Source organism: Rattus rattus, chromosome 10 (assembly GCF_011064425.1).
Source record: "Rattus rattus isolate New Zealand chromosome 10, Rrattus_CSIRO_v1, whole genome shotgun sequence".
NCBI lineage: Eukaryota > Metazoa > Chordata > Mammalia > Rodentia > Muridae > Rattus > Rattus rattus.
In genome coordinates this window covers 64224254-64237828 of record NC_046163.1, presented here as the reverse complement: position 1 = coordinate 64237828, position 13575 = coordinate 64224254, and the positions used below count along the sequence as shown (strand labels likewise).

Below are 13575 nucleotides of genomic sequence, written 5' to 3'. Positions count from 1 at the left end.
AGTGTGCCATCACATTCATGAGCACAGCCTTTCAGGTAGGCGTCAGAAGACACTGGTAACCTTGTGTTAAATATGTCACAGTGGGCCCCGTTCCCAAGGGCGTTTAAAGCTTCCTGTAAACTCTATATCGAATACTTTCCCTGTCTGAACTCATCACATATGCAAACCTGCAAAATTCTCTACTTCTCTAACAAGTACAAACACAAGACAAGATGTGTAGAATGTCAGTTGTACAAATGGTTTGCACAGTGTGCAAACTTGTAGCCAATACAATATAAATTAAATATGTCCATCACATGCTAAAGAACATCAAAATATACCGAGAAATCTCCCAGAGACTAGACAGAAGAGCAGTTTTCGTACTGTAAAGTCCCTCGGCAGCCGTTGAAGCCTTCCTGGTGCCAAGCTGTCAGTCAGTAGCCAGGGCCCCATAGCACAGGGGATGCATAGCATCCATAGCACAGGGGATGCATAGCATCCATAGCACAGGGGATGCGATCCCTTGCCTGCCTTTGCTTTCCACTTCAGTTTAAGAATGGCTACGGCATCCAGGCCAGCATCTCCATCTCTAATCCCCAGGCTCCTAGCCCGTGTTCTCCTGTGTTTCTGTGCTTGGCACTGAGTATCCCACAGGGAGGAGAGGGAAGCCTGGGGAGGGCACGGAGGAGACACCACTCAGCCTGCAACCTCAGCAGACAGCAGGGAGCAGTCACAGATCCACCATCCGGTCCTCAGCTTCGTTCCCTACGTCCCTACCATTGTGGCAGGACATTTTCTGGATACCTAAAGGGACAGACAGATAAATAAAGCAAGCTGGGTATCACACATTCCTTCCTCTAAGTTACTTAAGGAAGTAACAGATCCCGCTGTCTGTGATGAGCACCCGGGCCCGCTGTAACCCACAGGTATCCAAAGGGAATGGTTAGGGACTGTGCCCCGTCACACGCCCTGCCCCGAACATCCAGCACGAGGCCTAGCACCAAGTACATCACAAATGTATACTCCATAGACGACTGGTGAGCAAACTCCTGACTGGAGTAACTATCATTGTAGGAATTTAGATAAAGGAAAGGTCATGTGCACTTGGGGACCTTAGGTGAGGACCAGAGGATGATGGCAGTGACACAGGAGGTATGTCAGTTGTTAAAACTTAGCCATTACACTGTGCAGTCCAGGCTCAGTCCAGGCAGTCCAGGCAGTCCGTAAATAGGAAGTGGAAAAGGTCAGGCTCGCTGGTTTGGTCTTGGACACAAGCCACCACAACAAAGTTAGCTGCCCCACTGGGCCAGGTTAAGAGTCTGAAGTGGTATAGTTGGATAGTGATGACACAGGTGTGTCCGAGACTGAAGTCCAACGTGCCTGGCTAGACCAGCCCACAAGTACTGTAGATACCTACGCTATCTGTAAAGTGGAGAGAACACAACTATTTGGTAGGGAAATGGCACTTAGGAAGTATTTGGCTCATTCTTGACTCCTAGTAGGTCCTCTTAGGACTATTCTGTGCATTAGGCAATGATCTCTCCAAAGCAGTGACAAGCTAGGTATGGTGTCAGAGGTGGCTCATTGGTTAACAGAGCACTGGCTGCTTTTCCAGAGGCGCTGGCTCAATTCCCTGCACCCTCATGGCAGCTCACATCTGTCTGCCACTCCAGCTCCAGGGGATTGGGTGCCATCTTCCAGCCTCCATGGGCACCAGGCGTGCACATAGCAAGCAACAGACATGTAGGCAAAGCACCCACATGTGCAGCGTTAATGCTAGATACGCATTCTACACTAAGCACGGAACCAGTCCTCCACTTTATCAGTATTAGTAATGGAATCGGAGGATAGTGTTGGGTTGAGAATATTAGGTTGTAAAATAAGACCACAGAACCTCTGGGAGGAGAAACTTTGAACAATGCCCTGCGCACTTCTGGGGAGCCATCAGCTGGAGCGCTTGTCTCATCAAATGCTCACCTCTGCCGGTTATCACTTGGCTGCCCTTCCTACGCGCCATTGAGCCCAGTAGCCTGTCTGTGGCATTTTTCAGTGCCGTGAAGACAGTGGATTTTGTTAAGGTCAGAGAAACAAGGAATGTTTTGAATCTATGTCTATTACTCAATGTAATGCCCCATGATAAAAAAAAGTTAGAAGAACATTTAAAGGCCATAATTCTTCCATAAAACCCAAATATTTTTTTTTAAAAGTTCATAGTATTTGTCAAAATCTCTTCACAAAAAATTATGCCCATAGATGTACATTATACCCAGAGATCTACATTAGAACTCTTTCTTACTCCTCTGTATTGTAGGGTCCAGGCTTGAGTGGGTTTTTCCATAAGGAGTTTAAACAAGTATTAATAACTAATTTTAATTTACATTTAATTTGCTATTTTCCTTTCAGTTCTGCTTTAGTTTAACAGAAAAAGACTTTTAACAAAATTTATTAGCTTATCCATTTTATAACCTTTTTCTTTCATTCTCTATAACTTAATGAACATTCATTCAAATTAATTTTATTTTTCTGTAATTTATTTTTACATTTAATACTTGATTTACCTGGAATTTAGTTTCTTTTTCCTCCATAGAATGATTTTTTTATTATTTCCGAAGCAGAAAGAGAAATTTGTTAAAAAGTTAATTCATATATAATTATAAGACAGTCTGTGATTAAATTAGTATTTCATCAGGACTCCATAGAATTTATGAGAAAAGAAAAAAATGTCTTTGGAAAGTTTATAAATGCATTTATAAAATTTAAAGTTTATAATGATGGCATAACAACATTTGTAGAATAATATAACTTATGAAAATCTAGAACAGAAAGAGCACATTGTTAGAATCTGTAGCATGAGCCAGTCAGCTTCAGTGAAACTGCTTTCCTAGCTTGAGAGGGGGCGCGTGGGGGATATCAGAAGTGCAGATAGGACCCTGTCTGTCTGTCCTTCTTAACTACCTGGTTCACGGTGTAACTGGTCAGTGATAACAGTAGCCACTCCACAGTGGGCTGTCGTAAAACACACGTGGACTCCTGGCCACATGTACACAAGAAATGAGCTTTACCAGCCGCTGCTCACGCAGGAAGCACAGCACATTGTACTCCCGTGTGCCTTTGCTGCGGTTTTTCCAATCACTGAGCTGGCTGTAGTTTCTTGTGTATTTAAAATGTTCCCATGGCCTATTCATTGTGGACACTGCAACCATGGCCTCTTGGTTATGGACTTGGGCACTAGCCCAGCTGACAGCACAGGGCACAGGGAAGAAGGCGCTTGCACTTTGAGCTGCTACCCCTTAGCACTCTGTAGGTGCTCCAGCCTCTCTGAGGTCTGTGCCATGAGTGACCATTGCCCCTACAGCGTGGAGTTCAGATGTGCAAACGTCAGTGAGGTACTGATAGGTAAGAATGTATGTGCCAGTGTCAGTGAGGTAGGATAGAAGGATAAGGAGTGTAGCTGGCATTTCCTGCTGAGGTTCTCTGCTCTCTCTCTCTCATCTACTCTGACAGCTATTAGAAGCCTGACATGACACTGCCTGCCGTTCAGAGATGGCTCACCATTTCTTCCTTGTGGATTATTTCCTTGTCCCTCGGTGTATATGTGCTTTTCCACCCTCTACCATTGTCCTTGTTCAGTGATCATTTAAACACAGATCACTACAAAATGTGTTTCTGCTAGCTTTACTCTAATGTATCTGTTAGAGTGTATACCAACTGTTGAAATCTCAGTGCTGTTTGTAGCGTTGTGGTAGAGGGACTTAGTGGGCAATCAGGACTGTGCACTTTGATTCCAAAGAATTTCTATTAAATATGCTCAAGAGAGCATGCATTCACTTGTGTCTGGGTGACATACACACTCCATATTGAAAATCGAAGTTATGTTGTCAAAGCAGGTAGTTGTACAGTAGGAAATCTCTTAGATACAAAAAGGAAGTACTAGCTTCCGTATTCTTCCTGTGTAACTATGGCCAGGGTTCTGACGTACGGGATAATGTGTATAATCAGATGTGTATCTGAGGTTATAGCTTCAACCTCTGACACTTTGTAACCAGTGCTGCTTCAGATCTGAGGAGGTGAGGAAGGTCCATCCTTTCCTCGTGTGTCATTTTGATGGATGCTATCTTATTGCGTTGAGCTTAGTTAGGAACAGGTCTTTGTACTGTATGTGGTCTGCCGCTTCTCCCAGGGAGTCATCTGCCTTGGAGTGGTATGTAGACTAACTTTTATGCCCAGGTTGTTCATAAAACTTAAGTGTTGGAGTAGTAACAGTTCTCAGAAACTCTAATGGGCTAGGAACAGAAGTCAAACACTCGAACGTAGAAGTATCATTGGCGACATGAGTGGAAGATGTGGGGCAGGTAGTACGGAGGCAGCAAATAGACCTTAGTGGTTAAAAACATCTTCCTCCTAGAAAAATAGCTCTCTACCTGATCATAAAGCAGGAAAGGATTTAAACAAAAGAAACCTGTTTGTGGAAGAAAAGGAAAAAGTGTGGCATGTACCCCTAGGACTTTATCATCACCAATGAGACATAGAGAAGATGAATGATATGATGGGATGTTGACTGCAGAGGGATGTGAGCCATGATGGGATGTTCACTACTGAGGGGTGTGAGCCATGGTGGGATGTTCCTACTGACGGATGTCAGCCATGGTGGGATGTTCACTACAGAGGGATGTCAGCCATGATAGGATGTTCACTACAGAGGGATGTCAGCCATGATGGGAGCCATGATGGTGGGATGTTCACTACTGAGGGGTGTAAGCCATGATGGGATGTTCACTACTGAGGAATCTCAGCCATGATGGGATGTTCACTACTGAGGGATGTCAGCCATAATGTGGAGGTGACATGTGCAGGTTACTAGGACAGCAGAAAGGAAACAACCAGATAAGGAGAGTCATGGACCAATGAACTGACACCAGAACATTGAGAAGACAGAGAACGATGGCTCCAGAGGAGGTTTCAGCTGACTGGAATGAGCCATGAGGGATGCATTTTCCAAGTTTTATGCAAAGACCCGCTTTACTGTCTTAACAGGAAGCATTAATAAGCTTCCATTGTAAAGGAGGAAGTACATAAAGCTTTGCCAGGGGTGCACATCTGCATACCCAGGTATGTCAGTGCAAGAAGTGCAAGAGTGGTCTGTGGAGACATTCACAGATCCTCGTCGGGTGACTTAAGGATGTAAGACAGTGTTTAGTTTGCTCGCTTTTAGCATATCTAGCATATGAGTTTATAAAGGTTGTGATGAAACTTAGAAGAAGCACAAGCTTGCAGCTCTGAACTTCCCAGTTACTTTCTGAAAGTTGACCAGATGTGTTCAGTAGCAGCAGCTCTAACTCCTGTACCATGAGGTAGCCCAACAGTGTGAGCGCGGCTTGCCTTCTGCAGTCCTCACACATCCACCATGGCCATGTGTAAAATAGAAGCACATTTCATAGCCAGGCCATACCTCTCAGATTTACATCGTGGACTTCGTATGTTTTTACTGAAGAAGAGAAATCAAAATGGAGAGGGAGAGGCTCCAGTGTGCACCGCAAAGTCTAGAGATGATGGTGACTCTTCAGCTTAGCACATAGCAGCCGTCGTAGACACTCTTGTTTGTACGGAAGGTCTTCATAAGCTTTCCTTCCACATGCAGCTGTCCTGCTTAGCCTTGCGGTGAGGAAATTAGGATATAATTGTTTCCATTCCACCAGTCAAGGGATTAAAATTCAGAGATTATGGACAGCACAGAGGAAACCTAGAAGCCAAGCCCCACAATTTAGTCAAGCACTTTCTACCATGACCAGAGTCTGTTTATGGCCACTAGGTGGTGATAACTTGTTAAGAGAAGATATTGATATAATTTAGGTTCAATTTTGATCCAGGATGTATAGAATCTGACTCTTACCAGAATTTTGGTACTATAAGTGTATGATCAAAATTTCACAGTACGGTGAAGTATGTTCTTATATAACCACACATATGTTACATGTGTGACCTATATACTCACCATGAATGGCACAATTAATAATTATGGTCCAATCATAAAACTGCATATTATGTAGCTATTAAATTCACTACACATAGAAGTCACTCAATGAGTGTTCATCAAATTATGAATTTAGATTTTAACTTTCATAGGTTTTGTAATCATGTGCAAAGGTTTCTCACATTATGGACCCAATGTAGAGCGTGTTCAGCTGTTAAAACATTAGAAAACCTCCTGGATACTAAGAATCTCAGGATTGGTTTCTTTTTTTGCTTTATCTGTGGAGGAAACACATTACAGAATGACTTGTAGTTACGATGTTAACATTATAGGATTTAAAATATAGGCTTTTAAATAAAATTAAAACAGAGGGGCATCTGGAATCCCAGGATGCAGTCTAGCAACACCATTTTCTGAACCCCCAAGGCCTGCCTGGGGCAAACATGTGATAATATTGTTCACTCTATATGTGTGCGGATAAATGTATTTTTACTTATTAAAAACAACTCAGAATCTTCTAGCAACATTTACCAGGCCTCCAACGGCTTAGTTGGGACTGGCACCCTAGCACGCATCTGTAGAAGAGTGGAAGTATCAGAACGTGGGAGCTTTGTAGGGGAGGAAGTGCAGAAAGGAAGACGGTGACCATGAGATGTCGGTTCCCAGGATGTTTGAGCCTTTTCCAGTGTTTGCAGAGTACTAGAGTACCATGTAAATGAAATAGAGGGACTGAGAATTTTATTACCTTAAAAAAAAGTATATTAAAAAAAAAGTCTGTCCCCTTAATAGCAAACTTCATGCTTTTGTCCTAAGGAATTTGCTTTGAGATAGAACACGTTAATTTTCCCAGTATAGAGTTTTTTATAGATTGTTTCTGTTTTATTTTATACAAAGAGTTCATAAAGCCAAGTTTATTATTTTTAACATGTTTTATTCAGCTTGTTAATCGTAAGTCTCTGTTAAATTGTTGCCTCTTACTACTTTAAATACTTCACCAGCAACTATAAACACCCACCATAACCATTACCGACAATGAATTTACTATTTTCTATTTACTGAGTAGTATACTGTGGGCTGGAGTTTAGACTTCTAGATGGAAAATCGACTCACATAACCCGTCCTTTGTGTTCAGTTTTCTTTGAGAGAAAATATACAAAGTTGCTTTTCACAGGGCCCCACACTAAAGGTGACAGTGTTGTCAAAGCTAGCAAGCGGGGAGCTATGATTACCTCACTGGACGGTTAAATGGGTTAGGGACTTAAAATGACATTTCAATATGCATATGTTCTCCATTGTGATAAATAGCAACATGGGTGAAAAGCTCAGGGGAAACTTTTATGTGCTTTCCCCCCTCTTTTCTTTTTCTTCTCCCCTCTCGCCCCCCACCCCTGGCCTCTTTCTTTGGTTGTTCTTTTTCAGGCTAGTCTCATCAAAGGACACTGAAGCCACACAAACTCACTAGATTTCCTACTTAATGCAAATGAACTGTCAAAGGGGCTTGGTGTGTAAAGTTTTATAATCACTTTAAAGCATATTTGGGCCTCTTTGCTTGGTTTATTGTATTTTATTTTCTAGATCTTTAGCTTAGGCTGGGGTTGTTTTCTCTGGTACAGTTAGATGTTATCCCTCGTAACGTTCAGCTGCCACCGCCGGCCATGGCTCTCTACGCTCACATTTAAGCTACCTAACAATTAAACACAAAAATTTGGTTCCCAGGCCACAGTGGCTGTCTTTGAAACACTCATGAACAGTGTTTGGGGGAATATGTGATTCAGGGACTTGGGTTTCTCAGGAAAGAACAGCTGCTTAGCCCTGGCGTAGTCCTGATGTCCACAGAAGGCTGATCCTTCTTCAGTCACCACCATGTTTGTACTTAACCCATAATGCTTAGTGTGGAATTACTCACCGACAGCTGAGGTCCCCAAATATCCAGGTCAAAAAGCGTTTGACATCAGACATATGTGATGAGATTTTTCTACTGGTCCATGACTGAGTCTCATATTTTTTTTTTAATTTTTTTCTAGTCTAGTCATTTTCTCCCCATTCCAGATTTCCTTTTCTTTTGTGAGCATTGTTGTTCAAGTTGCTGTGAAATTCAGTTCCCTTGCCCTTTCCCAAGTGCTTCAGTTTCACCTGAGCGCCACCCTTCCTATCCAGCTTCAACCATACATAGTTTTAACAGCTTTATTATCCTATCAAATTAAGTTGCCAGAAATGACATTTCCTGACAGTAAACTTGCCTCCTTGCAGAAGTATCTTTTTCAAAGTTCAGTTTACATGAACCTCATTTATCCAGTGAATATTTATGAAGATCCTGCTGTGCCCAGCCCTGCTCTAAGCATAGGGGGATCTTTCTTCTCCAGTGAATGCTAAGTCCTTATGCTCTTTACTGAAGACCTTATTAAAGTGTCAGTCGCAGAAGTGGCCGTGTGCACAATGTCTGGCTTTTGAATTTTATGTTTAATAAAGATCCACTTAATAAATTCCAGCAAGAAATTTAATGCTAGGAACAGTTTCTAGTATGATTTATTATGGTTCCTCCTGTGAATGAATATTGCCTTGCTAGAGGGGAACTGTTAAACCTGATTTACCACAGTGTCAATGAGATGGCCTGCCTCCTCCCTCCTCTTCTGAGCCTTGTGTGCCCACCAGATTCCCCTCTCTCTCTGTCTCTCTGTGTGTCTGTTGACCCCTACACACACACACAGCATGTGTTTAGCAGTGCGTTTGCCTTTACAATATCTATAAATGGATGAGAACAAAGGAAGAGCTAGAAGTGAGCATTCCCAGCATCAGTCCATGAGGGTAGGACAGCTGTGATTCTCTTCTGAGAGAGTGTGATCCTCATCCCCAGCGAAGAATGGATTTGTATAGTTAAGAGAGATGTAAATGTCGGAAGCCTTTGAAGACTCAAGTGTTAGTACTGACCAACCTCACACTCTGTGTAGAAGCCTGGTGGAAACTGTTAAGCCTAGCTACTGTAGCTCTCCAGATTTCCTGGAAAGTAAGTCCTAGATTCTAGTGAATTCATTCATACATTTAGGTAGGCTATGTCTCAGGCAGACTAGAAGTTAGTTTCCCACCTTTTCAATCTAATCCTCATTCTGATCCAGATTTTAAGATAGGAAAATGTTAAGAGAAGCTTATACATTATTGCTAATATATCAATTTCTGAGATATTAAGTCGTCACATTTTTGTTTGGTTGGTGGTTTCTGAGACAAGCCTAGGTCGACCTTGAACTCCTGATCATCCTGCCTCCCTCTGAGCTGGCAGTATGGAGGCCTACCACCAAATGTGGATTGGTTATGCAGACTTAAGGATTCAGTTGCCGTCCTGTGCGGGCACTTTACGTGGCTGGGTGTTTAACGAGCAAAGGAGGGCAGGGATGCCTCTCAGTGGGTTGCAGACTCTCAGGCGGTTTCCAAAGGAGACGCATGGAGGATGCAGCCTTGTACAGACACACAGCTAGAGGTGCGCACATTCCTTCTTCCTGCACGGAGCTGCTCCGGAAACTTCCTTTGTTGTCTTGTATCTGGGGATGGCGCTGGTCCTATCATCCTTTAAGGTGTCTCTTGTCTGCGCAGGTCCAGTCACTAAACCTCTAAGTTGACGTGCTACTGGTGAGCTCCTCTCATTTTTTCCTGGAGAAATAAAAGTACAGGCGTAATATTCATCCTTATCATGCTTTCTTATTTGCAAATTGTGCCTTTTAGGAGAAATCTAAACAATGCCATTTGCGAGCTTTCTTATATACATTTGAATCCTGGGCCCTAATTAATGGCAGTTGCCTTCCCCAGAGGAAGAACAGGTTCGAAGGCTGAGAGGGAGTTCATTAGTTCTGTCACAGTGATTTGTATCCCAGAAGATTTACTTCATACCTAAAATTAAGGACACGCCTTTAAGCAGGCCACCTGTGCTGCAAGATGTCTGACCACATCGTGAACCCCGAGACTGTGAACTGGAAACCCTTGTTCCTAGCTGTGTATGGCTCAGCCCTTAGCACACACCGTTAATCACAAACAATGAAGACAAAGTTAATTTGTAGAAGGAAACACGTGTTTGAAAGTGATGTCCAACTGAGTGGTAGACAAAGTGATGAATCAGAGGAAGATTTAACAGAATAAGATACATCCAGCTCTCACAAGACAAGAAGAAAAGGAAGCGACTTGAGGGGTAACACAGAGAGAGGAGGAGGCAGTTTCACTGGGAGAGTTGAGGAGACCAGTTGCAGAGAGAGAACAAGATAGACACAGGTGAAGACAGAATGAGAGTGAGGAGGAGCCTAAAGATCAAAACGGACGGCCAGACCTGGTTGGGAGCCAAGCAGAGCAAAAAGCCAGAGGCCAAAGAGAATTCAGACTGAGTAAGTCAGCTTAGAGAGGTGTTCAGACCAGAATGGTGGAGTTAAATCAGCCAGAGCTCAGAAGGAATGAGGAAGGGTGAGCGTATTCAGCGGTCAGTCTCAGAGGCTGGAAACATTCTAGGCCTGGATTACAGTGTACAGAGACTGGACGCTTCCAGGACTAGGCCTAGGTTAGCAGACGGAGTCAGTAGGCCTCAGAGACAACAGTTGCTTCAGGCAGATAAAGTGTACTTTTACACACCTGCCTCCTCAGGCCTCAGTCTTCTAGATGTAGAGAGGGAGTATCTCATAAGTTCACATGATGGTTTCCGATGAGTTTCAGATAGTACTTTATTATGTGAAGTAGGGCAGTAGGTTGAAAATTAGGAGACTGAATTGTGTGCCAGATGTAATTTTAAAGCCTGTAAATGTGTGGTTTCCTTTCGTTTATTTCTCGTAGGATACAAATGAGATGGCTCCAGTTCTCATTGAAGGCTAGGACCCCCTGTGGAGCTCTGAGCTCTGGCCATGCAAGGCCTCACTCCCGACACAGCATCCCTAATCCGCAATGCACATGTTACCTCAGCTGTGCTCTGACATAGCAGGGTCTCTGTGTGCCTTAAGTTGCCTAGTTCCAGCCACGAGTGCAGTATTCTGCACTAAAAGAGACTAAGGCAGGAGAAGCATGAGTTCCAGGCCAGCCTGGGTCACATAATAAGACCCTGTTCCAACACCAAGGGCTGGCTAAGTTATCTCACTTAAAATTATTAAGTAAATGATTTTTTTCTCGTATGAGTGAGTTTATTTTATTCTATCTCCTCCGTTTGCAAACTAATATCGTATTCCAAAAAAGCTTTGCTAGCTCCCCATTGTTTCTAACCACCATTCATTCCTAATGCAGACGTTACCAGGCTCTGTTATGGGGAAGAGAACAGAAACACGACTATTGGTGGAGCACAGCAAGTGGTACAGAGAGGAACATGTTAACTGCAGGTGTGGTGTGAGGGCGCCTATAAATAAAGTAGACACTGGAAGCGTAACTAAGTCAGGTGTCTGCTTTTTCTTGATGTATGTGATTTCCTTCCTAAGTCTGTCTCTTTGTATAATACATCCCTTTACCACCAGCCTTGGCATTATTCACTCACAACAGGACCTGTTCTGTGAGACCTGAAGAAGACCTGTGGTTTGGATAAGAATCACCCTCACAGGTTCTTATGTCACCAGAGAGTGGAATGATTTGAAAGGATGAGGAGGAGTAGATGTGGCCCTGTTGGAAGAACTGTATCCCTGGGCTGGTGGTGGGATTTGAGGTTTGAAGTGTCCACACCAGGCCCAGGCACACTCCCCCACACCCTGTCCCCATCTCTCCTCTTGAGGATCAGAGTGTAGCTCTTAGCTGCTTCTCCAGCTCCATGTTTGCCTGCCTGCCACCATGCTCTGCACCTTGACGATAACGGACTAACCTGTGGGACTCTAAGCCAGGTTGAGGTTTTCTTTTAGAAGAGCTGCCATGCTATGGTGTCTCTTCAGCCAAAGAGCAGTGCCTGAGATGGAGACTGAAGTTCTCTTTAGGAGTCTTTCCTTCATACCTCCAGAGCCTTTAAAATGCTCGTGAAAGATTGGTACTGACCTGTTTTACTCTGAAGGGCCTTGGGGCCATGTGTGCGCCCCTCCTCTTCTGATGAGCCTGTGTATTCCTTCCTTTAGGGGGATTTTCTATGGGAGGCTGCATGGCGATGCATTTAGCCTACAGAAAACACCCAGGAGTGGCAGGAGTATTTGTTCTTTCTGGTTTTCTGAATAAAGCCTCTGCTGTTTACCAGGTAAGTTCTGGAACTCATAAAACAAATAAGCAAATGTAACGTGAAACAAACACAAAAAAACTAAAGTCGAAATTAAGCAATACGATGTGGTGCCTAGTTGACACAGATCGATGGTGCCTGGAACTCATGGCCAGGTGAGTCAGGTCGAGTGCAGGAGGCCTCTGTGTTCAGCTAGCACACCATGGAAAGGACAGTCAGAGAGGAAGATGTTTAGTGTTATATGAACCCATTATACCAAACTAGAAGGAAAGGCTACGGTCGGACTTGCTCGTTACGAGTCTACTCAAAAATCAATTATAAGGCCAGTGCAGCTCCATAATGCATTACAGCTTCATGACTGAAAGTTGAACAGAGTAGTAGGATGTGGCTTTTCTCTCCAGTTATGCTCAGCTCTGTATTTCTTCGTCCTAGTCTCCCCACAAAGAGCTCTGTCCTTGCCTTTCCATCCAGTTGTTATGGGAATGCTTCACTGGCCTTTGAAGAGTCCTCAGTGGTGTAAACGGAGCGCACACACCCACACATCCCTCACAGAAGCTTGCTCACTGGCGTACGGTGCACACCTCGCTCTGTACCACGTACAGAGCTGTAGTGAACTACGCGTGGTCTTCTCTGACTGATTGCCTAACCCGGTTGTCTCACGTCTTCCTTTAGGATCTTCAGCAAGGTGGCCGCGCGTTCCCCGAGCTCTTCCAGTGTCATGGCACTGCGGATGACCTAGTTCTTCATGCGTGGGGTGAGGAGACCAACTCAAACCTGAAGTCTCTGGGAGTGAGCACAACGTTTCACAGTCTCCCAGATGTGTACCATGAGCTCAGCAGAACTGAGCTGGAGAGGCTAAAGTCATGGATTCTCACGAAGCTGCCAGGAGAGACAGAAGGGCGAGTGAGTGAGCCCTGACCCAGATCTTATCCTCACAAAAGATCATTGAAACAGCCAGCACCCCCGTGTTATACAAATGAAATTGCTTATCTATTTTTATTCAGAATTGTCTTGAAAATCATCACAAAGTGAATGTCAGCTGTTTATTTTGTCACTGCACAGGTGCCACTGAGAGGGCACACTGGGATTTGCTTGTCCATTCACCACAGATTTGAGTGACTCCCTGTGTGAGGCCATCATAAATAGGGCTGTTGTGAAGTGGAAACATCTCCCTAAGGGTGGGGAGCTGGGTGACCCGCTGTCGCATCTCCTGAAGCCGCCCATTTCTCAGTGGCTTTAGCGTCTTCCGTTCCAGGCAGAGGTATGGTGGCCCCTGATGCCGAGTTCTGCCCCTGACGTTTATCTTCTCCATTCTAGGGGCTGTGTAGTGTTCATGCAGTGTTTTGAGTTTCATTTGCTTGGTGCCAATGATGTGGTACAGAATCCTACACTAAGGGGTTTTCCCAGGTTTGTGAAAATCAGTTTGCCCTCCCCAATCTCTTTCTGGATTATGTTTGTGAAGGTGATTTACTGCCATGTT

General features: G+C 44.0%; 1 protein-coding gene across 1 annotated transcript in view; it reads left to right on the top strand.

Annotated features, from left to right (window-relative positions):
• Window positions 1–13322, top strand: part of Lyplal1 (lysophospholipase like 1) — a 31676-nt gene extending 18354 nt beyond the window's left edge. The window contains exons 4-5 of the mRNA XM_032915553.1: window positions 12001–12116; window positions 12768–13322. Of these exons, the coding sequence (XP_032771444.1) occupies window positions 12001–12116; window positions 12768–13013 (362 nt within the window). The 3' untranslated portion in view covers window positions 13014–13322. The remainder of the gene's footprint in view (window positions 1–12000; window positions 12117–12767) is intronic.
• Window positions 13323–13575: the final 253 nt, after the last annotated feature.